The 22,853-nt window shown below is 43.6% G+C and overlaps 1 protein-coding gene across 6 annotated transcripts in view; it reads right to left on the bottom strand.

The window, feature by feature from the left end:
• Positions 1-12,741: 12,741 nt before the first annotated feature.
• The window catches only part of nbas (NBAS subunit of NRZ tethering complex), a 131,481-nt gene continuing 121,369 nt past the window's right edge, over positions 12,742-22,853 (bottom strand). For 4 of the 6 annotated variants that reach the window (XM_054761776.1, XM_054761778.1, XM_054761777.1 and 1 more), the window contains one exon: positions 12,742-15,693. In XM_054761776.1, coding sequence (XP_054617751.1) covers positions 15,418-15,693 — 276 coding nt within the window. In that variant the 3' untranslated portion in view covers positions 12,742-15,417. The remainder of the gene's footprint in view (positions 15,694-22,853) is intronic. The other 2 variants (XM_054761775.1, XM_054761781.1) reach the window with 1 other exon arrangement.

Raw genomic sequence — 22,853 nt, 5'->3', positions numbered from 1 at the left:
TATCATCAACAATCATTTATAAATAACTTCTATACAAATAACAGTATTATACATATAGTATATTATTAATCATATTAATTAATGTAAAAATTACTTGAAAACAGATCATTCCATTTTAAATCTTTAATCAAATAAAAATACATTCTAATTGAAAATCCATTTTAAAAATACATGAAAATGGGAATTCATTACAAATAAAATTAACCTCATTAAAATTCATTTAACTCATGCAAAATAAGCAAAAAAAAAAACAACATTAAATTTATTTAACAGGAAAACTAACTTTTTTTTTCTCAGTAATTTTACAAGAATAAAGTCAAAATATCGAGAAAAAAGTTGTAATCTAACGAGAAAAACTCATTTTTGTAGCACAAACTTGAAATATTAAAAGAAAGACATGATTTTTAAATTGTAATATTATGAAAAACAAAACAATGAATAAAGTTATTTTTCAAAAAGTAGGCTGCAGAAAAAAGCTATAAAGTCTAAATGTTATCAAATGTAAAAAGCAGCTGCAATTTTACAAGAATAAAGTCATAAATAAGTAATAAATATTATGAGGACAAATCATGCCATTTAGACCAACCCCCGAAATATCCGTAAAGATCTGTAATATTAACCAAAACAAGACAGGAAAATAAAAACAAATAAAGTTGTCATTTTTGCAAAATTAGGTTGAGGAAATAAGCTATAAAGTCAAACTTTTACGGGCATAAAGTCGTAATTAGGAGAAGAAAATGTACAATAAGAAAGTTGAAATAGTTGGAAAATTCAAAAGAGAACATGGAGGTTGGGAAAAGTTAGAATATTATGACAATAAAGTCAAAATCTTATGGAAATAAAGACATCATATTGTGGGAAGAAAATGTACACAGTTTATTGAAAAAGAAAGCTGAAAAATGTGGAAAATTAAAAAAACAGCAAGAATGAGGAAAAGCTTTTCCACCTTTTTGCCACAAAGCTGAGATGCACTTCTATAATATATACCGTGCAAGCTCTTAGCAGCTTGACTAAATATCAACGTGGCAAAGTTGCATCTTTTCCTTTTTCAATATGTGGCCCCCGCAGGAAAAGGGTTTGGGACACCCCTGGTCTAATCCTTGTCTGAAATGGCTTGGCCCAGAACAAGGATGTGGAGTGGAAACCACCCACAAGCATTTTGGCTTCAATGACTTCTGCATTGGATCCCAACTTTGATGGTGCTAAGAGCCATCGGCTGCTGAGGAGCCTAACTTACACTGCATTCACGCTGGATCATGACGCGTGCTCACAATGCGCTCGTGTGTCGTTGGCGCCCGTGTGTTTGTGCAACAAGCTCAACCATACAACGAGCGCAGGTTTGCCAAAGAGAGAGAGCCTAATCTGGCAGTAATGGAACATGAAGCAGAGCAGAAAATTGCAAAAAAGGAAATGACAACTATAGGAGGTTAATGTCCTGCATCCTCATGCCCACACTTTTATTCTCATATGCACAATAAAAACACACACACACTGAACAGGGGTGCATGATTTGGTTCTACTGCTTTCCTTCTGGTCTATTGTGGCCTCTCCATGGTGTCATTGGGGGTGATGGAGCCGAGGATATTGATTCGGAATCGGGGAAGATTGACCGCAATAACATCCAACAGCTATCATCTGCCGCCGACCCGACCGAATCGGTGAAACCTAACCCCACCTCTGCGACCGGGCGACTCGATTAGTGTGCGAGCGTGTGTTGGCCCGTCAACCATTGAGTGTGTAAATAAAAGGCTGAAAACAAATAGCGCAAGGATTGTTTGCAAGCATCTGGCGGTGGCGGCTCCTAAGTAGCGCCAGACAAGTCGTAGCCTTTTCCCCACGGGATTGCAGCCTGCCAGCCCGTCCTTCAGCGGTGTGTGGTGGAGCATAGCTAAAACCTCTTTCTGACGCCCGGCAGCGACGAGAGGCAGTGAAATATTGATGAGGAATGTGAGGCTCCGAAAAAGAAAGAAATAAATAACACCCACAGATACATTGGCACCAAGCAGCCGAGTGAGTTGCATGCAACTACTTGCAAACAATCCCCATGCAGCTCAAATGAACACAATGACTACGCCACTACGTCAGCTAGCTTGGTGCTTTTATGACGCACGAGCAACAATCCCAACTACATTCACCCTGCTTACTGCAGCACACGTTTCGTCAACAAAAAGTGACATTGCAAGCACATTTCTGGATATTTTGCCAAGGACAAGTGTCAAACTGCAGAGCTGTAAAACCTCCTTAAGCTTGTAGTGCAAAACAAGCTCCTCCACAATACACCATCAATGTTACCAGATTCTATAGCAACTTCATTTGCAGGAACTAGCTCGGACAAAATAGACATAGGTGGTTATGGTTGGAAAAACGTGCCATACAATCTCATTTTAATATTTTGGCAATAGCTCTAAAATGCTGTTTATCGGCCAAGATGGATACCGATAGCAACCTTCTTACAGTAATACTTTAGTATGCATGTACTTTCCTTAATATCTTACACATACAGTTGGCCCTCACTCTAGTGCCGTTTTTCAAACATTCATACATGATTGCTGTTTTGTGGTTGCGGCCTATTATTAGTCCAACAAATGCATATTTAGGTAAATGTTACATATTTTTGGCCTGAACCAAGCATTTTCAAACATAAAAGTGTTCTAAATGAAGTAATATTAATGTCCACTTGTTGAATGGAATAGAATTCTTTGTATACTGTATCACAAGATGATATCAACTACTGTAGATTGTAAAGGCGACTATAGGGGTGTTATTTCATGTCTAGAGGACTCCAGCTACAAGAATATTCAGTTTATTCATCTTGAATCCTACTTGGAACTTCACTTATCGCAGTCAGGTCTGAAACCAATTAAGCGTGATAAATGAGGGATTACTGTATGCAGACATTAAAAAACACTCAGGGTGTCCCGATACTGATATCAGATATCAGCCTGATATGAGCCCTAATAAACAATCTCGGATTATATCGGCCTGCATCTAAAATCTCTAATATTGATGCAAGCAGTCCATTCCAGCCTCTTCTATTCAGCATGCAGAACCCATGTGATCGCAACAACAGCGTGTGCTAGCGTGTTTAGCAAGGAGAAGGAGCGATGTCAGCTGTGTGGCTGTGTGTTTTTCTTCAAAGTCCAAAAAAGACGGCAGCTGAGTGCAAAACGTGTCATGCAAAAGTTTCCTGTGGTGGCACAGAACCGTGAAAGTTTAATACCTCCCATCTCATCACGTATTTGAAGGATTTTCACTTCCTAAAACATCCACCACTGTTTGACACATTTGCAAAGCTCATTCAACACGTCTCTGGTCGCTCGTTATTGTGCTGCATGAACGCCTTCCCAAGGTGTGACATTAGATTACAGGTTTTACTCACCCCTCCAAGGCCAAACTTACCAAAGGAATTCCACACTGTGGTGTGGACCTACTTAGCTAGCAAGCTTGTTGCTGTGTGGAGCGCGACCTCAGCACTTGCGCGTAGACACCAGCCGGTATTATCGGGCATCCCTAGATAAAAGCCTAGGATGTAATTTATCCACTTATCCGTATTTATTCTCAGCGCTAATGCAGATTAAAGGCCTTAGGTTGTTTGAAGATACATTTGTTTATTGCAATTTCAATGCTTCACTATCGTGTTTTTATGAAAACAATATACTGTATCACCACATCGTGGTTGAATACGACTTTTTATTAGTCCAACAACGTGCATTTTTAAGCAAATTGGACGTGTTTTTTTTGCCTAAATTAAGCATTTTCAAGTATAAAAACGGCGAAATGAAGTAAAGTACAAATACAGTAGTATTCTACACTGGTCACTAGGTGTCAGTAATGTGACATTGATGAGCTATCACATAGTCACCGCAGGAAGTACTGTCCACAACATGAAGTACAGAAAAGAACAATGAGGAACTCTCCCAGTGCTAACTAGCGTTGTAAATGTCTGTGATAGATGCTTGGATACGCATCTGGCTGCACGGGTTAGCCTCCGACTGCATACAGTGGATGAACAATAGCATTCTACCATGCACACATTCATCCTACGTTAGCAAATAAAGAAGCCAATTCTACAAGAGTGGCATTCTAACAGTATTTTGAGAAGAACACATCATATCCCCAAGCATGCGGGAAGGCAGGAGCACCCAACCACCCGAACTCTTTCAGGTGTAACAATAAAAAAATTTAAAAACACTGAAAAACCAGTGATTTGTAAATAGCTACATTAAATTTGATGTTAAATGGTTATCAATTTTGGAAATACGAGCAATTACTTAATTCCAAAAATAATATACAATTAGAAATCCCCCAATTTTGCATGTTTACGTTTGTTGTCCTTGAACGCACCATCTAGCTATGGCCCATGCTGCACAGATAGACTACTATACTGTATTTTTCTCCTTTTCCTTTCACCTCATCTTTGCTCCCAAATGCTGATCATATGTGGAATGTATAAAGGTAAGATTTAATGATGTTACTGAGTGCTAATGTGCATTCTTGTTTGATGGATTTGTCAACAACCTCAAGTTAATTCATGCGACGTGTAACTCCAGGCTGGTCCTGGTAGATGGTGGGTCTGTATTCATTTTGGGCTTTTTATTTGATGCTGTTCCTGTCTCAGTTTTACACAATACATAATAAACAAGATCAATTAGACGGCTATAATGTATGGGCAGCTACTATTTACATCCATTCTCGTCTTCAGCTACACTTCAGAGCACACGCAACAAGCCCAGTGTAGAATACTACTACACTACTACACTACTAAACCAGGCTACCGATGCAGCCGCATCCCTCGCTCGTCCAACCGGTCACATTGGTTTATTGTTCACAATCTTAATGCTAATGTGAGTCTTGCATTGATTATTTATTGGTTTAAAACTTCCAGATCCTGAAGGCCCCTAAGTACCCACTGATATTTTGCCCCCCCCCCAATACAAGTCAGAAAAACACTTGTTTCTGATACAATAGCCAACTAAGTCAGTTTTCCCAATGAAAGCATTAAAGACGTTCATTTGCAATCCACACTGTGTGTTTACTTTGTTTGTACAAATGGATGCATACACACAACGACACCACAACACTTTAGCAGAGTGCTTTCTAACAGTCCAATAAAGCCAACATGCTGCTTTACAGAGAAATTCATGACAAATTTCTTGATGGAACAAAAGGGCAACAGACGACAAAAGTGCTTCGAATCCAACCATCTATCCATTTTGTTCCGCTTACCTGGGTCCAGGTCACGGGGGCAGCAGTCGCAGTCGGGGAGAAAAAAAAAAAAAAAAGAGCCAAAAATGCTTTTGGCATTTGCTTTCAGAGTCCTTCGACACCTTGAGAGTCTCTCAACAGGCTTGGCGACAACAAGTTGCAGCTCTCCCTCTCACCTCATGTAAACCCAAGTTTGGGGTTTTTTGTTCGTTAACAACACCCAAACGGGCTGTGCTTTGCATTTCAAACAGATGACATGTCAAGTGTTTTTTAAACTGTACTCCAGTAATTAATGAATCTGCAAATGAATGAAAGCAACGCTGCTGCAATGCTGATAAAAGTTTTGGCCTGAAGTGGTTGAAGGATCATGCAATAAGCATGCAAACCTTCAGAGACATGCTATCAAACTGGATTGGACTTGAAAATGGAAAGCCTAGAACCAATTATGAAATGGTAATAAGGAACACTCAGGGACAACATGTTATCGGAGAGCAAGACTGCGTCTCAAACCGGCTGAAGTTAAACTTATTTATTTATCATACCTTTTTTTTTTTTTTGGTTGGCGCTCCGAGCTGTCGGCGCTTCTGCAAACGCTGCAGGGTTTCCTGCCGCTGGATTATTGAAGGATCATGTTCCGTACTTTGGCTGTTAGGGGGCACAGAGACAACAAATATCACACGGGTGACGCCCAGAGAGGCAGCCAGTTCATTTGGCCAAGCATTGTTCCTCCTTAATGAGTGAATGAACGCTGGCTAAGTGGAGGTCACAGAGTCACTGTAAGCACTCGTGTGCCGTGTTGGAGCACAATTCCCAGCCAGCTGCAGTTAATTGCTTCTGCAAAGGAGCGATTGGGTTCGGTTTTCAGCCGGGCGGGATCTTAAGGGAGGACTGAAACACAAACGACACGTCACAGAGGTGCAATTAACAGGCTGATTAGCTCGTAACCATTGTTAGGACACCTTTTGTGTCCAGACTTAAAATAGACCCGAATATACTGTACTACACGATGGGATCTTTTTCCCAACAAAAAATACAGAAAAAGACGGCTCATTGTCCCATATATTTTGGGATGTCTGACATTCTGGTCAATATGGTACAATTGACCTGCTAAATAAAAATGTCCACATCTTGCAGACACATAATAAACTAGAGAAGCACTCGGAGAGCGCAGACCTCTGCCAGGCACCATAGTTCCCCCCCCATATTGTGATTCACACCAAAATAATCTTCCATTATCTGTATCAGTCTTTGATATTTTGTAGAACCTGTTGGAAAATTGTCGCAATGTTAAAGAATCATTTAAAAAAAACAATTCCCCCCCAAATTTAACCAGTTCTTCCATATCCCATTTCTGACAATTCCTGAAATTTTCATCCAAATACATTCAGAACTTTAAGTTATTTTGAACACAAACAAGCAAACAGATAAAAACATAACCTCCGTGCTTGACTGGCGGAGGTAAAAAATCAATAGTGAGACAATTTTTTACCTTTTACCCAAACTACTTTCTCCCAGCATTTGATTGGCTTAAAGAGGCAGGCTATATCGCCACCTGCTGTAGATGGGAATGTTCTTAAATGAATGCAGCAGTGTTCCAAACCGCTTGGAAACACGTGATTGTAGCCTGACATTAGTGTTGTATGACAGGCGCCCCACTTCGGCCGGGAGGGGTACTGCATCTTCTACGGCTGTCCAGGTGAGCTTATCAAGTCAACAGCTTCTCTTTGCACCAAGATAGCGTCGGTTCAGTTGTCAAAATCACCACTTCATTTCCCTCCCGTTTCATAGCTGTTTATATATCTACTACAGCGATATGACAAACATGTTTTATTACCGGAGTACTTTCACTTTGTTATTGTAAGACAGTTTTCTTTAACTTGGCGGTGAATGGACTTCAAAACAACAAAGTGATTAACTTACCTTTTAGTTAACGGAACAAGAAGGCTGTCCCACGTCAGACACCGCGGTGGTCCATTGGAGTTTTACAAGTGCATCAAAATGATAACATACTACCTTAACGGAAAAGCTAACCGCTGTGCTAGCTAATTACTAGCAAGGTACGTGAGGAGCGGCCGCGTACATAAACGCAAAGTAAAGCGGATGTTCCGCTGGAGTGGAAGCGCAGATTTCAAAGTAAAACACGGAACGAGGTGACATTAAACACAAAACAACATCTACTGCATCACTACTTTTGAGAAATGTATGCGTGAGTCCCTCTGCACATCCCTTTCGTCCAGTGCTATGAGTCACAATTTGGCTGTGACCCTCCCCTGCCCCCACCACGCCAAGCAAAAGCGATGACATTTGCTGCGGTGCGTGGCTGGTGGGAGCGTCGTGGTGTCACACCAACTCTTTTTAATGGCTTTCTTTTTGTATGCTTTTAAAATCCGCTTGACATTTCCCATCAGGATCCCCGGGGCGGCGTAGTCAGCAGTATGAGACATGCTCGGGTGAGTTCGGTGTGGAAGAAGCCCATCAAAGGTCTGCTATCTAACATCAGTGATTGCTGATGTGTGATGCCGTGGGAGGAGTGCATAGAAGACATAGAAAAAGGTCAGCACATGTTGATTGTAGATTAAATGAAGTAGGTCAGGTCAACAGTGTTTGCATGCAGCCGCACGTGCGTCCTCTCTGCGGTCCTCCTCACCATCCTCCATCTTCATCCTCCGTCTTTCCCCTTCGCCCGTCATGAAGACGAGCCTTTTAGCTCGCTGATGTGCTCGTGCGGGCATCGATCGGCGCTGCTTAATACAGCAGACACACACATTTAAAAATTGATTTGTGGCTTCTGTGACTTTCGGCCAGCAAGGATGATTAACCAAGGTCTCATGGCTGGCGGGCTTCGAGAGTGTGTGAGTGCAGTGTATACGATTTAACAACACACTTGATACGGCTGTGGGAAATATTTAGAGCTGGAAAAAAGTGCTTAGACGGGGTAGAATGAAGCACCTTGCAGGCAGAGTTCAGGGCGTCTTAACGACTGTAAAAGCTTGTAAAAGCTTGTGGACATTTTCATGCATTTTGATGCCCACTCAACAAAAAAAAAAAAAAACAAGGCAATTAAATACTAACTGTTGGCAGAGTGGAAAGTCAAACACTCCAAAAGTTGTACAATTTGGAGTTGCACCAACATTCTCAGGAAAGATGTGCCTCAAAAGCAGGGATGATCATGTGACAATTGGGAAATTTCATGTCATGATGATTGTGACCAAAATGATCACTATTATCACGCCATTGTTGGATGTACTTAAAATTACTGACAATTACTGATCCGCACACTGAAGTCTAACAAAGTTTTAACCCATGAACACCACACACACACTTTCCTTGGCCAAGCCCAACATTGCAAACTGTGCACCTGCGCCTTCTTCTGAGTGCTTGCTGCTTCTTAGGCTCAAAAGAGCACATGATCGCGCAATGCATTGTGGGCCGCGGGAGCCATTTTTGAGAGCAAGAGCTTTTGTGTGCATCAGAGGTGGTGCTTTGAGAGAGACATACACAACGTAACTTTGCCCGGGAAAGGAGCAGTGTCACTGCTCTGTGAGTTTATTGGAATCAATATTTATTGGTTATCAATCACGGTGTTGCGATAATTTTAATTTGAAACGATAATACGAACCGGCAGGAGTTTCACCTTGGTTTATCATTAATATCCTGGTAATCGTTACATCCACACTCAAAAGTCAAACAAAAACATTTTTTAGTTTTGGTGACGCTAACCATAGAACCGGAAGGTTCAAAGGTGACAGGGGTGTCACGAGACGAGACAAGATTTCAACATTACTTTTCTTAAAAGTACAATGAAAAAATATGAAAAATATGACCATATATTGCAATCTACTCATTTCATTTCTACTACATTACACTCTTCTGCTCTCTGTGTATGCTAGCGACCCCGCCTCCACACACAGAGACAAATGCTGTATGACTGACAAAAGGGCTCACTCCGTTCATGCCGTTAGTCTATGGAACAAATGCGCAGGCTGGCAAAAGGATTGAGTTCATTTTCATTTACTGTGTGATTAGCAGGGGTGTCACATGACCTTGCGAGATTCAAACGTGATAAGAGTAGTAAGACTGAGAATGTGACCTGAATGTGAGAAGAAGATACAGCAGCAGCGTGTACTTCCTATCAATTGTGGTTAACATTTTTTTACGCTGAGGTTACAGTTACCTTTTCCAAAACATGTTCTTCTCGCTGGGCTCGGCAACATCTCCCGTGTAAATGAACAGGAAAACAAATGCAGGAGTCACGGCCGGTCCTCTCTAACAGGCTGATTGTCTTCACCGTCAGCCAGAAGCGGCTCACTCGTCCGCTGGTCTTGCTTTTCCCACGGCAGCAGCAGCAGCAGCAGCATGTAAAGGGAAGGTGCTAGGTTGCTAAGGTAACCGCTATCCCCTATAATTCCAGGACGGCTCTCGCATAAGGGTGTTGCACAGGCCAATTTCAGGCTTTGGAATTGGAAGGATTGGTCAGGCCTACATGGCAGTAGTGTTTGTGTACATGTATGGCTAATTGTGCACAGATATTTGAAACGCATGTGCTGTATAGAATATATGCAGTATGTTGCATCACGCTGACAGCTACAGCTAATGAATGCATATACTTACCACATGTTCTCTTGCTTTAATGATAAAAAGGAAGGTTGTTCCAAAGTGGATGAGATGGATTCCACATCTAGTCGTCTCTCGGTGATTGATCACGCAGAGGAAAAAATGAGTGTTCCGCGCAGTGAACGTCAGGTTCAAATAAGCTTCACTCCTCAACGTGATCAAGCACATTATCAGACACTACAAATCACATTATCTTGTGTAATTTAGCCTTCAGTGCTTTCTTTGCATGGCTAAATAAGTGGGCCTGACAGTGGAAGTGATGAAGAACAAGCATCCCTAAGTGTCAGAATGGACTGTCTTCAGCGCCTCGAAAATGTTACTTTTCATTCTTTGCTGTCTTGTACCTCACGGAATTGCTAAAATATTCATACATGCGGTCACACATTCATACAAAACAATACGGTTTTGCTACTCAAAGATCCTCTATATGGCAGAGTACTCTGTTGTCCTTAAAGACGTAGAGAGACTGATCAAAGATCTTCTATATGACAGGAGTGCGCTGCTGTTTTATGGATTTACTGCAAAAATACTAATCAGAGATCTTCTATACACCAGGAGCACTCTGATGTTTTTCAGGACCCCATTTTAGTCAAAGATCCTTTATGTGACAAGAGGGCTCTGCTGTTTTAAGGATCTATTGCAAAAAAAAAAACACACTAGTCAAAGATCCACTATAGACAGGAGCACTCTGCTGTTTTTAAGGCCTTACTTACTGTCTGATGTCATTCACACGCCAGGTTTGTCTCACGGGTGTCCGGTTGAAGAGCACTCTGTACTCTGAAGAAATATGAAGTTCAAGTCTGTGATGCGGGAGCAAACACTCGTGTGATTATTTTGTAGTCCACAGCCACATGAGGAAGCAGACCAACAGCTGTTGCCTTTCTGGACCTCTGAGAAGCACAGAGCGAATTTGTATGATTTGTGCTCCGGTCACACTTCTCCTCTCCTCTGAACTCTAATCATGTTCCTCTTGAAACAGAACAGCCGGAATAACTGGAATACACTCCACGCCTTTCAGGGCTGCGTATTTATAAGCTTGGGGTTCCAGCAGTGTCTTTGTAGTCCTTCAGGTTCACAGAACAATAGTCAACAATTGTCATCCAGTTTAGATTTGTTCATTGAGTGACTGCTTGACTGATTTGTTAGTGCATTCTTCAATCAGTCCCGGTTAGTTGATTAGGTGGTTCATTGACTGACCGATCGGTTTCATCATCAATCAGTTCCAATTGTTTCGTTGGTTGGTTGATGGGTTGACTGTTTGTCTGACTGATTTTGAAACCTCTGTTGATTAACTGACTGACTAGTTGATGGACTGATCAAACAAAATCCCGATTGACTGGTTGTTGGTTGAGTGATTGATCACACCCAGTTGGTGGACACACCATTTGACTGTGTGATCGATCCCGATTCATTGGTTGTTTGGTTGACTGATTTTTTTTGATGGACTGTTCCGTCAATCCCAGTCGGTTGACTGATGGGTCAATGGATTGATCAATTAGTTGGTATGCTGACTAATTGGTCGATTGATTGTTCAATTAGTCACAGTTGGTTGAGTTTCGTTCAGTGAATAAACAGATTGTATTTTTCCAAATTGTATATTATTAATCAATTATATAACAGATATTTTTTAATATAATGCTATTTAATTGGAAATGCACTGCTGGGCTTTTGCTGTAGTTTTCATATTGAAATAAATTGTTTCCTCCTTAAAAAAAGAAAAGTCTATATTTTGCGGAAGTATTTCCAATATTTTAAAAATAGTGCTATTTAATAAGAAAAAAAAAAGAATAAACTGTTTGAAAGATTTGACCCCCTTTTCAAAGCTATATTTGTAGAATATTTCTATATTCCCACGATATTGTACACAACATTTAAATCATGCGGTTTAAATCATTATAAAAAGAAATGCATATCAATATGAGATGACAACTTCAGTCAGACTACGTGATAAAAGTGCGTTTAGTGGTAAAAAAAAAATCTACTGTAGCCCGGGGAGTTGCAGGCAATCAAAGCGTGTTAACCTGAGACAATTCAGAGCCCATCAAAAACGTTTGTTTATGTGGATTGACTGCTGTGTTTGACTTAATAAGGTCCTGATTATGTTTGGGAGCTAATTAGATCAAGCCGATTAATGAATGCAGCACTGTGGCAACTAATTACATCGATGCGCTTGCTGATTCATCCTCTCAAAAAACCCCCCACACTTTTTGTTGTGCGCAACAACAAGGTAGTTGTCCTGCTCTGATCTTTCTACCATGGAACGCACCAGGACTCACATCAGGAGGAAACTAAGGGAAGTAGCTTCAGGGCAGCAATGACTTGTTGTAGACTTTACTTTTCTACCCTACCTTTTAATTGATCCATGGGTTTGAGTGACAATTGGGTGGAACCGATTGATTTGACCGATGTTTTCATTCACTGATTGATTGGTTAACGGCTTCATCCATAATGCCCTGTTGATTGATTTACTGATTTATTGACTGACTGTTTGATTTATTATTCGATCAATTCTGGTTGGTTGGATAATTGGATGACTGGTTGACTGATTGATGAATGATGATGTTGATTGGTTGGTCGATTGGGTCGGTGGTTGACTGACTAGTTGATTGACTGATCAATAAATACTGATTGACTTGTTTGGCAGAAGGATTAGTTGATTGATTGCTCAAGCCCTGTTGATTGTTTGACTGATTGACTGATCAATATACCGATCAATTTTGATTTAACTGGTTATTGGGTGGTTGGTTGGTTGGTTGGCTTTGACCAGTAGGTTGACTGACTGGTTGTCAATTGATTGGCTGGCAGGTTGACTTGTTGGTTTGTTGATTGATCATTAAATCAAATTAATGCATTGGTTGCTTAGGTGACTGATTGACTGAACAATCATGATTAATTGGTTAGTTGGCTGAGTGACTAATAGGTTGATTAATCAATCAATCCTGGTTGGTAGACTGATTGGTACAGTAGATTGAGCAACCAATCTAGATTCATGGTTTGGTTGACTAGTAGATGGACTGATTGATCAATCCCAGGTGGATGACCGATGGGTTGATGGACTGATTAATTAGTTGATAGAATGACTGATTAGTTGAATGACAGATCAACCAATCCCAGTTGGTTGACTGATTGATCAATTCCAATTCACTGGTTGTTAGGTGGACATAATGGTTTACTACCTGATTTTCTCTTAAAGATAAAGTATCTATCTGTCTGACTGATCAATCATGACTGACTTGTTGTCAATTGGTTGGTTTGTAGCTTGACTTGTTGGTTTATTGATTGATCAATGAATAGAATCCATGAATTCGTTGGTTGCTTAGGTGACTGCTTGACTGAACAATCCGATTGGTTGTTCAATTGATCCGACTAACATGTTGTGAGTTGGGTGATTGGTTAGGATTGGGATCGGTTGACGGATTGATCAACCCAAATTCTGGTAGCAAGCAAGTTTTATGCTGGTAAACGTGGTAAGTTAACTTTATTCCCAGTCACTTTAAGACACCAATTAAGAGTTCCATTTTTAAACATGCCATTTAAAAGTGTCCGTCCACTTTAGGAAAAACATGCAAGAAAATCCTTTGATGGCTGAAGCGAAAGAAAATGTAAAAAACGAATGTCAGGATGTTTGGGTCAGAGGGTTGTAATTATCTTAGCACAATGGGAGCTCTGTGGGTAATTATGTGGGGTTTTTTGAGTGCATCCATCAGGAGAACAAATCACTCGAACAACCGTTCATTAGCCGTAAAAGTCAGCGACATGTTAACGAGACCGCCTGCGGAAAGGAACCAAAACACAAAGGAGCAGAAAAAACATTGGCAGGTGATTGTTTCGTTGTTGATGTTTATTTCAGCTCTGATGAGTGAGCCAGTCTGCGTTTAACAACACTAAAGAAACACTACATTGCATTTTTCCATTGTTCATGTTCTATTCCACTTGTCCCCACTAGAGTCGCAGGGGTCGTCAGCCAATGGCAGGCAGGGCACATATAGACCAACAAGCATTCACACTCACATTCATACCTGTGGACAATTTAGAGTCTCCAATGAAGCTAACATGCATGTTTTTGGAATGTGGGAGGAAGCCGGAGTACCCGGAGAAAACGCCACACGAAATCGATACAAAGATACAAGCGTTTGCCCAGACTGTGTGCCCAACATGCCAACCATTAGGCCATTACATTTTCACATTTTTAATTCATACTTTTTCTGAAACTGACTGCTTCGAAATTCTTGCATCAGGATTTGTATTTTACGTGGGTTTTTTTCAAGAAAAAAACCCAACAACGTAATGCGGCTTCATTAATATTCATGTAATATGCTTAACCTTTGCTACAATTTCCTCAATGATCATGTGGGAGACAGAATGCTAACTTTTAGAATATCAATCAAACCATGTGTGGAGGATTTCTAGAGGTGTCACGAGACAGCCGGTTCACGAGACGAGACGTGATTGTAAGAAACAAGGTCACACAGAGTGAACTCTCTTCCTGCCTGTTGGGAGGCGCGAGAGGAGGAAAACAGGCACGCATGCGCTTAGCAATATATTGATTTTCCACTTCATTTCCATTTATTGGAAGTGACTCATTTATTTATTTACTATCCTCCTCGTCCCATCAAACATTCTTTTTCTGAATGAGAAATCTCGTCACGTTTGAATCTTGCGAGGTCTTGTGACACCCCCAATAATTTCACTTGAATTCTGTAGAATTCTACACAAAATGTAATACACAGTATTTGTTGTTGCTGCACTGAAAAGCTTTTTTTTCATTTTTGTTTTTAATGAATGCATTTTTTCCACACTGACCACTTTAGAGAAGTTTGTGAATGATTGTTTGTCTACATGTGCCCTGCCATTGGCTGGCAGCCAGTCCAGGGTGTACCTCGCCTCTCGCCCAAAGTCAGCTGGGATAGTGGGATAGGCTCCAGCATGCCCCCGCGACCCGAGGGAGGATAAGCAAGGATAGGGATAAAACGTCAACGGTGTGCAAAGTAAAAGCTACCTCTTAGCAACATGTCCTACTGAGTTGTCATGACAACACACATTCATGACGACTGAGACAGAATACGACTTTTCACTTTGTTTTTAACAAACCATGTGCATTACGTTTTTGCGAGTAGGATTTTACACACAATTTCATATGTCAGTTTTGTGGCTTTAAGTGCAACAGGTGTTATTTTAATGCATCATTCTCATCCTTATTTCAAATGTGCATGAAAGTGACTTGATGTTTAGAGTACGCAAGAACTCCGCATCATTGGTTGCTATCACAGGTCGTGTGTGGCTGTGCGTGCGTGTGCGTGTGTGTGTGTGTGTGTGTATAAGAGGGAGAAAACAGTGTGGGGCTAATTTGTTCAGCAAGAATTAATTTGACATTATTGGGGTGAAAACGATGGTGACCAGGCGGCATTTTTTTCGACAAGGCGCCACAATGCCGACGCTGTCACATAAACAAAGGGCTAATATTCAGGCGATGTGGGCCAATTAGTTCATCACACAAAAGGACACGTAAATACCTGCCTCCCACCTTGATCCACGGCTGCATGATGGCTACCTTCTGGCCAGCCATTCACACAGGAGCCGTTCGGGAATGGAAGCTCCTCACAGCCACTTGTTGAGAACGGCCAAAGCAGAGTTGAAGGTGAACTGTGCCTGATGGGTCCCACGGTGGGCCAGCAGCAGGGAGCCCGCCTCGGCCCCGTGTCCGGCCGCCAGCAGCTGGGCGGCGGCCTTTTCCACGTCCCAACCCCCCTCCTGCTGGTGGGCTAGCATGTGGGCACGGAGGAGCGGGTAGACGGCCGACGACACGCAGCCCACCAGGAGCCCGGCGTCCAGGAGGAGCCCCAGGAGCTCGCCGTCGCACAAGGACGCCCTCTCCTGGACGGGACAGACACACATATTCACATGAAGCAGATGGTTTTTTTCTTAAGAAGGCTGTTCTGTCTACCGTATCTGCTGGTGCGGTGAGGCGTAGCTGTTGGCAAACTCACAAACAATCCTTGATGTCATGTTTGCCACTTGACTATGTCCAAATATGGAGCACCTGTACCATGCTTACGTGCACACATCTACCAACTAGCCTACGTGCACAGGCGCGCTGCTGTCAGGGTATTTCTGGAACCCAGGCAGATCAATTATACATGTAGAGATCATGTCTTCTCTCTCTCTCTGAAGCGGCTAGACTCGCCTGCCGCTTCACAGACGATTCCACTGTAAAACTGTTAACAAAAGGGAACGGGAACATTTTGCAATCTTATGGCAAAACCTTTGCAATTTGGTTGCAGAAATGTCTCACAAAGACAAATGTCCCCACCTTAAAGGCGGAAAAATGTTCATGAGGAAGGAATTTGGAACATTTAGCAGTTTTGTGGCAAAATTCATCAATTGGGTGGCAACAAATAATTTTGCGGCAAAAATGTCCCTTGAAACACAAATGTGTGATAAATGGGGACATTTTCTGAAAAATAATCCCAGAACTGTCGACGATTTTTTTTTTAAATATACATTTGAATTTGAGAAATGTACAGGAAATGACTTGAAACCACCGTGCGTCAAATCAACTGTGATCTTGTGTGTGCGTGTGTGCGTGCTTGATAACCAACTTTTTGTTTGCATGGTCGTTGTCCTCTGTAGAGACATTTTGGTTTGTCCAGGCTAAAAATAAGAAGTAAAAATGCATTAGACGGTGTGTGTTAGCTGCTGTGCGTCACAGCAGCCCCGCTTTTATTTTTACTTTTGACGTGACCAGCTCGTCCTCTCCGTCACTTTCAATCATGTAACCACTGCTTGGTGTCAAGTGCGTGTGCGTGCGCGTCAGACAGAGGGACGGGAGTCAGCGAGAGGAATGGATGTCTTAAGTAGACGCTTGTGCTGTCTGGCTTTCTGATTTCAATGTGAAGACGCGGGCTGCATGCATTATGTAGCGGCTGTTGTGCGTGCAGGCTAATTCCAATGAAGAGGAAGTGGGGGCAAGCACAGGAAAGGAGAAGACGCGTGGCCTCAGGAAACCAGCGTGTGAAATATCGACCAGCATGGCGGCGGCGGCGCTGTAGCGGTCCCTGAAAGCAACCTGAGCCGTCTGTCCGCAGGCGTGACAGGCAGGAGATAACAAGCAGCGCAAAGGATGGGCGTGTTACGCCGGAGGTTTGATGTGTCCGTGTGGTCGTTCACTCTGTCACGCCACACGCACCATGCCAGTGAACACATTTATTCCATGAACGCAGTCTCCAGTGTCTACAAAAGCAAATAGCTGCCTGTGTCTCCAATTAGGTTCAAAAGACAGCTGTGGCTGTAGGCAACCTTCTGTGGCAGGCTTTTTTGTGTTAAAAAGACAATGAGAGACGTCGTCTTTTGCTCATTTTAATGACATCACGTGCGGCATTCTAAACCGCACGTTTTGCGCTGGTTTGGAGCGCCGCCGCCTCTCAAATGTGACACTCGTCATGTCGTACAAAGGACGGCAGCGAGACGTGTTTCTGACTCCCCTCTGATCTGATTCCAACTCCTCCAAGCCTCCATCTCCACGCTGCCGTGTCGCATCCATTTTCACTGCGGCCTGTCAATCCCTCTTCCTGCAACAGCCTCCAATCTGCAATCTCTCCTTCCTCACGTCAACATGTAATAGCCTGAAGAGCTCAGCGCTGTGCACATGTGTGCACGTGTGTGCACTTGTCTTTACAGCTTTGTGTGGCACAACTCTTCCAATCACAAATTTATTGTGGGGACTTTTTTGCCACAAAGTTGCTAAATGTCCCCTTATCCCCACGCATGACCAGTTCCCCACATTTATTGTTGGGACACTTGTCTTTTTGGGGACATTTATGCCACAAAATTGCTCATTTTTGCCCTAAAATGACAACATTTGACCACAAAATTGATCTATTCCCCAACTTTATTGTGGGGACGTGTCTTTGTGTGAACATTTTCTCGACAAAATTGATGAAATTTGCTTTTGCATTACATTTGACCACTTTTATGGTGGGGACATTTGTTTATGTGGGGACATTTTTACCACAAAATTGCAAAAGTTTTGCCACCCAAATTGCTACAGTCCCCGTTTCCCCCTCCTCATTAGCATTTTCCCATTTTAATTGCTAAATGTCCTCTTTGTCCTCCCACATGACAGTTTTCCCACCTTTTATTGTGGGGACATTTGTCTTTCTGGGGACATTTTTGCCCACTTTGCCCTTCATTAACATTTATCCACCCTTGTTGTGTGTAAATTGTATTGTATTGTATTGTATAGTACTTTATTTATCCCACAGCAGGGAAATTGACTTGTTACAGCAGCAAGCAAGATACGCAAGTAAAGAATACATAGTGACTACAACATGGTTCAGGTGGTGCAGGTGTTGTAGAGCCTGACAGCGGTCGGTATGAAGGACCTGCGGAACCTCTCCTTCTTACACCGTGGGTGTAACAGTCTGGTGCTGAAGGAGCTGCTAAGGGAACCCACAGTGTCATGTAGCGGGTGAGAGGTGTTGTCCATGATGGATGTCAGCTTAGCCAACATCCTTCTCTCCCCCACTTCCTCCACGGAGTCCAGAGGACCGTCCAGGACAGAGCTCGCTCTCCTGATCAGCCTATTGATCCTGCTCCTGTCCCTGTCCGTGCTGTCCCCTCTCCAGCAGCCCACAGCATAGAAGATGGCTGAGGCCACCACAGAGTCATAGAAGGTCCGTAAGAGAGTCCTGCACACACCAAAGACCTCAGTCTCCTCAGCAGGTGGAGGCGACTCTGGCCCTTCTTGTAGAGGGCGTGGGTGTTGACGGACCAGTCCAGTTTGTTGTTAAGGTGAACACCCAGGAATTTGTAGCTGTCTACTAACTCTATGTCCGCTCCCTGGATGTTCACCGGTGTGAAGTGAGATGTTTTCCTCTGGAAGTTAATGATCATCTCCTTTGTCTTGCTGGTGTTGAGTTGCAGCTGGTTAAGCTCACTCCAGCTGACAAAGTCCCTGATGACCGTCCTGTATTCCAGATCGTTCCCCTCTGAAACACAACCAATGATGGCTGTGTCATCGGAGAACTTCTGGATGTGACACTGTGTGGAGTTGTGTGTGAAGTCCTAGGTGTAGAGGGTGAAGAGGAAAGGGGAGAGCACCGTACCCTGAGGGGCACCTGTGCTGCAGAGTACCATGTCAGAGACACAGTGACGGAGCCTCACATACTGTGGTCTGTTGGTGAGGTAGTCTATAATCCATGCAGTCAGGTGTTGGTCTACTCCCACACTCTCCATCTTCACTCTGAGTAGTGATGGCTGGATGGTGTTGAAGGCACTGGAGAAGTCAAAAAACATGACCCTCACAGCGCTCCCGCTGTCCTCCAGGTGTAGCAGTGATCTGTGCAGCAGGTAGATCACTGCATCGTCCACTCCGATCCGAGGCCGGTAAGCAAACTGCAGGGGGTCCAGCTGAGTGCCCACCAGGGGTCGCAGGTGCTGCAGGATAATCCTCTCCATGGTCTTCATCAGGTGAGAGGTCAAGGCAACAGGTCTGAAGTGGTTAGGCTCCTTGGGACGCGGTGTCTTTGGTATCGGGACCACACAGGAGGTCTTCCACAGGGCCGGGACTTTCTCCAGGCTCAGGCTGAGATTAAACAAGTGCCTGAGAACTCCACAGAGCTGGTCAGCACAGTCCTTGAGGATTCTAGGGCTGATGCCGTCCGGTCCCGGGGCCTTCCTTGCCTTGATCTTCTTTAGTTGACTTCTCACCTGATCATCAGTTATGGAGAGGGGGGTAGAGGATGGCTGGGATGGGGATGTGGGGGTGAAGAGTGGTGAGAGTCTCCGGGGGGTTGAGAGGGGAGTGGTGAGGGGGGGAGGAGTGCGCTGGTGGGGGTTGGGTGTTGAGGGTGGCAGGCTGAAGAGTGGATGGGGAGTGGGGGCTGTCCCGGGAAGGTGTGAAGAGGGGGCAGGGTGGGTAGGGGAGGAAGGGGGGACAGACTCAAATCTGTTGAAAAACAGATTTTCATCTGCCCAGATCTTGTCCCCACTGGCTTGGTCTCTCCCCGCTCCTTTACCAAATGTGTCTATATGGGACCGTTTTACCAGAAAATGGCCAAATGTTCCCATGTCCCTCCGTCCTGGTCATGAATACGCTGGCCTTGGCCTTCTGAGAAACTCTGAATGAGTCGGAGCATTTAGCGCATACTCTTATGTCCTGTATGAACAAATGTCTCGGGACACACCTCTTTTTGGACAATATGGAGGAGTTGGATTATTTCAAGTTGAAGATCTTCCATCTTCCAGTAAAGATGGAAGGTGAGGGGGTGTGACGATGGCTGTTGATGAAAAGCAATATAATGGCGTGCTGCATGGTGAAGAACAATGCTTCATCTTGTGCCCGTCCTCACGCTGCACACTATTTACCAACCGCACACAAACACACAAAACAATCCTTTTTCTGCTTTTTTTTGTATAACACCTTTTTAATTACGCGCTAATCCCGGAATGAAACATGGTCTAATCTCAGGGGCATGGCTTTGACAAAAACTAATAAATGTGTTTACGGCGAGAGGAACAAAAAGAGCGCGTCATCAAGCTGCCGCCGGGCTCTGCTGAGAGATAACACCTGCCAGTCACGGCCAGCGGCGTTCCGGGAGTTTAATCAGGAAGAGTTGCTGTAAAAGTTGATGAATTTGATGGCGTGATGCCACCAAACGCCACCTCGAAGCTTGTTGATGCCAACGTGAAAAGTCAGTAGTGACATTTCCAACAATCTCTCATGGCCCACTCATCACTTGAGCTTGTTTTGACAAAACGAAGCACGTGAGAAGACCAGCGCACGCACTGAAAAAGGGATGAGCGGTTGAGGCCGGGATGCCTGCTGCATGTGTGGCATGTGGGCAAAGCACAAGTCTTACCTCCGATGCTTCACTCAGTCACCAGCTGCCCCGCAACCGCTGTTACTTCAACAATGTAATTAGTTACAGTTACTTTGGAATGAGTTACTAAGGAAAGTCATTCCTGTCGTTCGTGCGGGTGAGAGATGAACAGGATGAGATTCCCTCATAAACGGTTGGAAAACGGCAAGAACGGATGTTGGGACGTTCAAAATGTCAAAACAAACATGGGGGGGAGACAAAAAAGATTTAGAGTAAGCAATTTATGTTGGTCAAAAAGTGGAGTGAATGTGGTTCAGTGTCAGGTATTCACACTGTCATCATCTCTTGATGCCAAAGGCAAACGAGCTTTCTGTCTTTGATCGTTGAGCTGCATAAGCAAGGCTTCTCTCTCTCCCAGAGCGCCATTGCTGCTGAGGTTGGACGCAGTAAGACGCTCATTTCTAACTTCTTCACACATCCTGTTGTTGCAGCGGGCGTCCCTCATGACTGAAGGCCCTGGTCTGTGTGGGGATGACTGGCTTTTCCAACAGGACAACGCTGCACTGCACAAAGCAACAAGCTCACTCTTGAGGAGCATCCTGCGTGTTCCCCTCATCTAAACCCAACGGAGAACATCTGGGGATGGATTTACAGAAATGGACATGAGTTCCAGACAGTGAAGCCATCTTCAGCACCTGGAGCAACATTCCCAGCAGCCTCCCGGAAAGGCTGGCATCAAGCACGCCCAAAAGGCAGCTACTCATTACGCACTCCTTTTGTAAACATTTCATTTCTATTTGAGGGGGGGTTCAGCTGTGGTCTTAAACATTTGATCAGCTGATGAACAGCCTATTTCACTTGAATACAATAAATTGCTTACTCATTGTTTTTGTCTCCCTGCCATTTCTTCCTCTTGCCTTTTGCAGTTTTACTCAGAACCTCCTTAAGATCCAACAGTGCTAAACGTACATTCTTCACATTTTTCAAGCGGTCTTAAGATTTGGATCAAGAGTGGATCTATGAATCGGTTCTCATGATCTACTGGGCCCCTTCTTGTGACCATGTTGTCAAAGGGCGCCGCTTTCTTCCTTTCCACTTTCTCATGCACTCCCCAACATTGTTAGAGTTATCATCATCAGTGTGCGCGTTACGTAAAATGAGCTTTCAGTATATTTTTTCAAATCCTGATCACCTGCTTTGAATGAAGGCGTTTTGGTCAAGCATAATTAGCAGGATGGGATGTTTCCACGCTGCATCCCGTTCCATCCTACTATGCTAGAATTCCACCCGTTCTTACATCTCCTCTCCCCACATCTTTGCATTTTCTTCTGCAGGTTTAATAGCGGTCTCCCCTCCCCCCACTCGTTCAAGCCGGCTCTCGTTTGTGGACGATGTCTTGGCGCACTGATCCAGGAGCAGCGTGTGGTCTCGTTAAAGGAGGGTTCCTTACCTTTAATAGCGAGTCTTTCTCCTGTCAGATCCCAGGAACAAAAGGAGGGTCTGAGAGTTTATCTGATCAGCAAACAGTGGCGTGGCCGACGGGGGCTCCACTCATCAGTGGCTGATCTAACGCAGCCTTCCTGAAGTGCAGGACTGCTGCCTCCTTAGATTTGATGATGACCTCATTATGTTACCTCTTGCAGGGCAGCCTTTCTGCTAAGCTAACAGTGCAGAGGGGGACATCATGCCCACAGTTGACTTTTCTTCCAATTTAGGAAGACAACAACAATGTACCCCCCTGGCCACCACAGTGAGACTGCAGTGGCTCTGCCTAGTGGTGAAGTTCAACCATTACAGTTTTGAAGGCGGCGGATGTTGACATGACGTAACGTCATGTTCCCATTAGGATATCAAAGTACAACAGAAGACGTAATATAGATGAATATATACAGTATAATAACTAAGAATCATTAGAAAAGAACTACGTACAATAGAATGATAATATAAATAGATGAGATATAATATTGAATACGTGATATAGATGAGATGGCCAAGGAAAGTCTTGTCCAAATGTGCTCTTGTTGCGCCCGTCCCTTTTGGCAGGGCGGTTCATTCTCTCAAGTGGTGTGAAGAGGGACCTGAGTCACTAGGGGTGAATACATGCCAGTGCAATGCCAGCGCCCCGCACCCGCCCCCACCCACCCACAAGTCTCAGCCAATGCCTCATGAGGCCAGGCCTCATGGAAGTTCTGGATGTCATCATTGGATGGGTTT

The sequence above is a fragment of the Dunckerocampus dactyliophorus genome, chromosome 19 (genome assembly GCF_027744805.1).
Source record: "Dunckerocampus dactyliophorus isolate RoL2022-P2 chromosome 19, RoL_Ddac_1.1, whole genome shotgun sequence".
Lineage (NCBI taxonomy): Eukaryota > Metazoa > Chordata > Actinopteri > Syngnathiformes > Syngnathidae > Dunckerocampus > Dunckerocampus dactyliophorus.
This window is presented reverse-complemented; position numbering and strand designations above follow the sequence as displayed.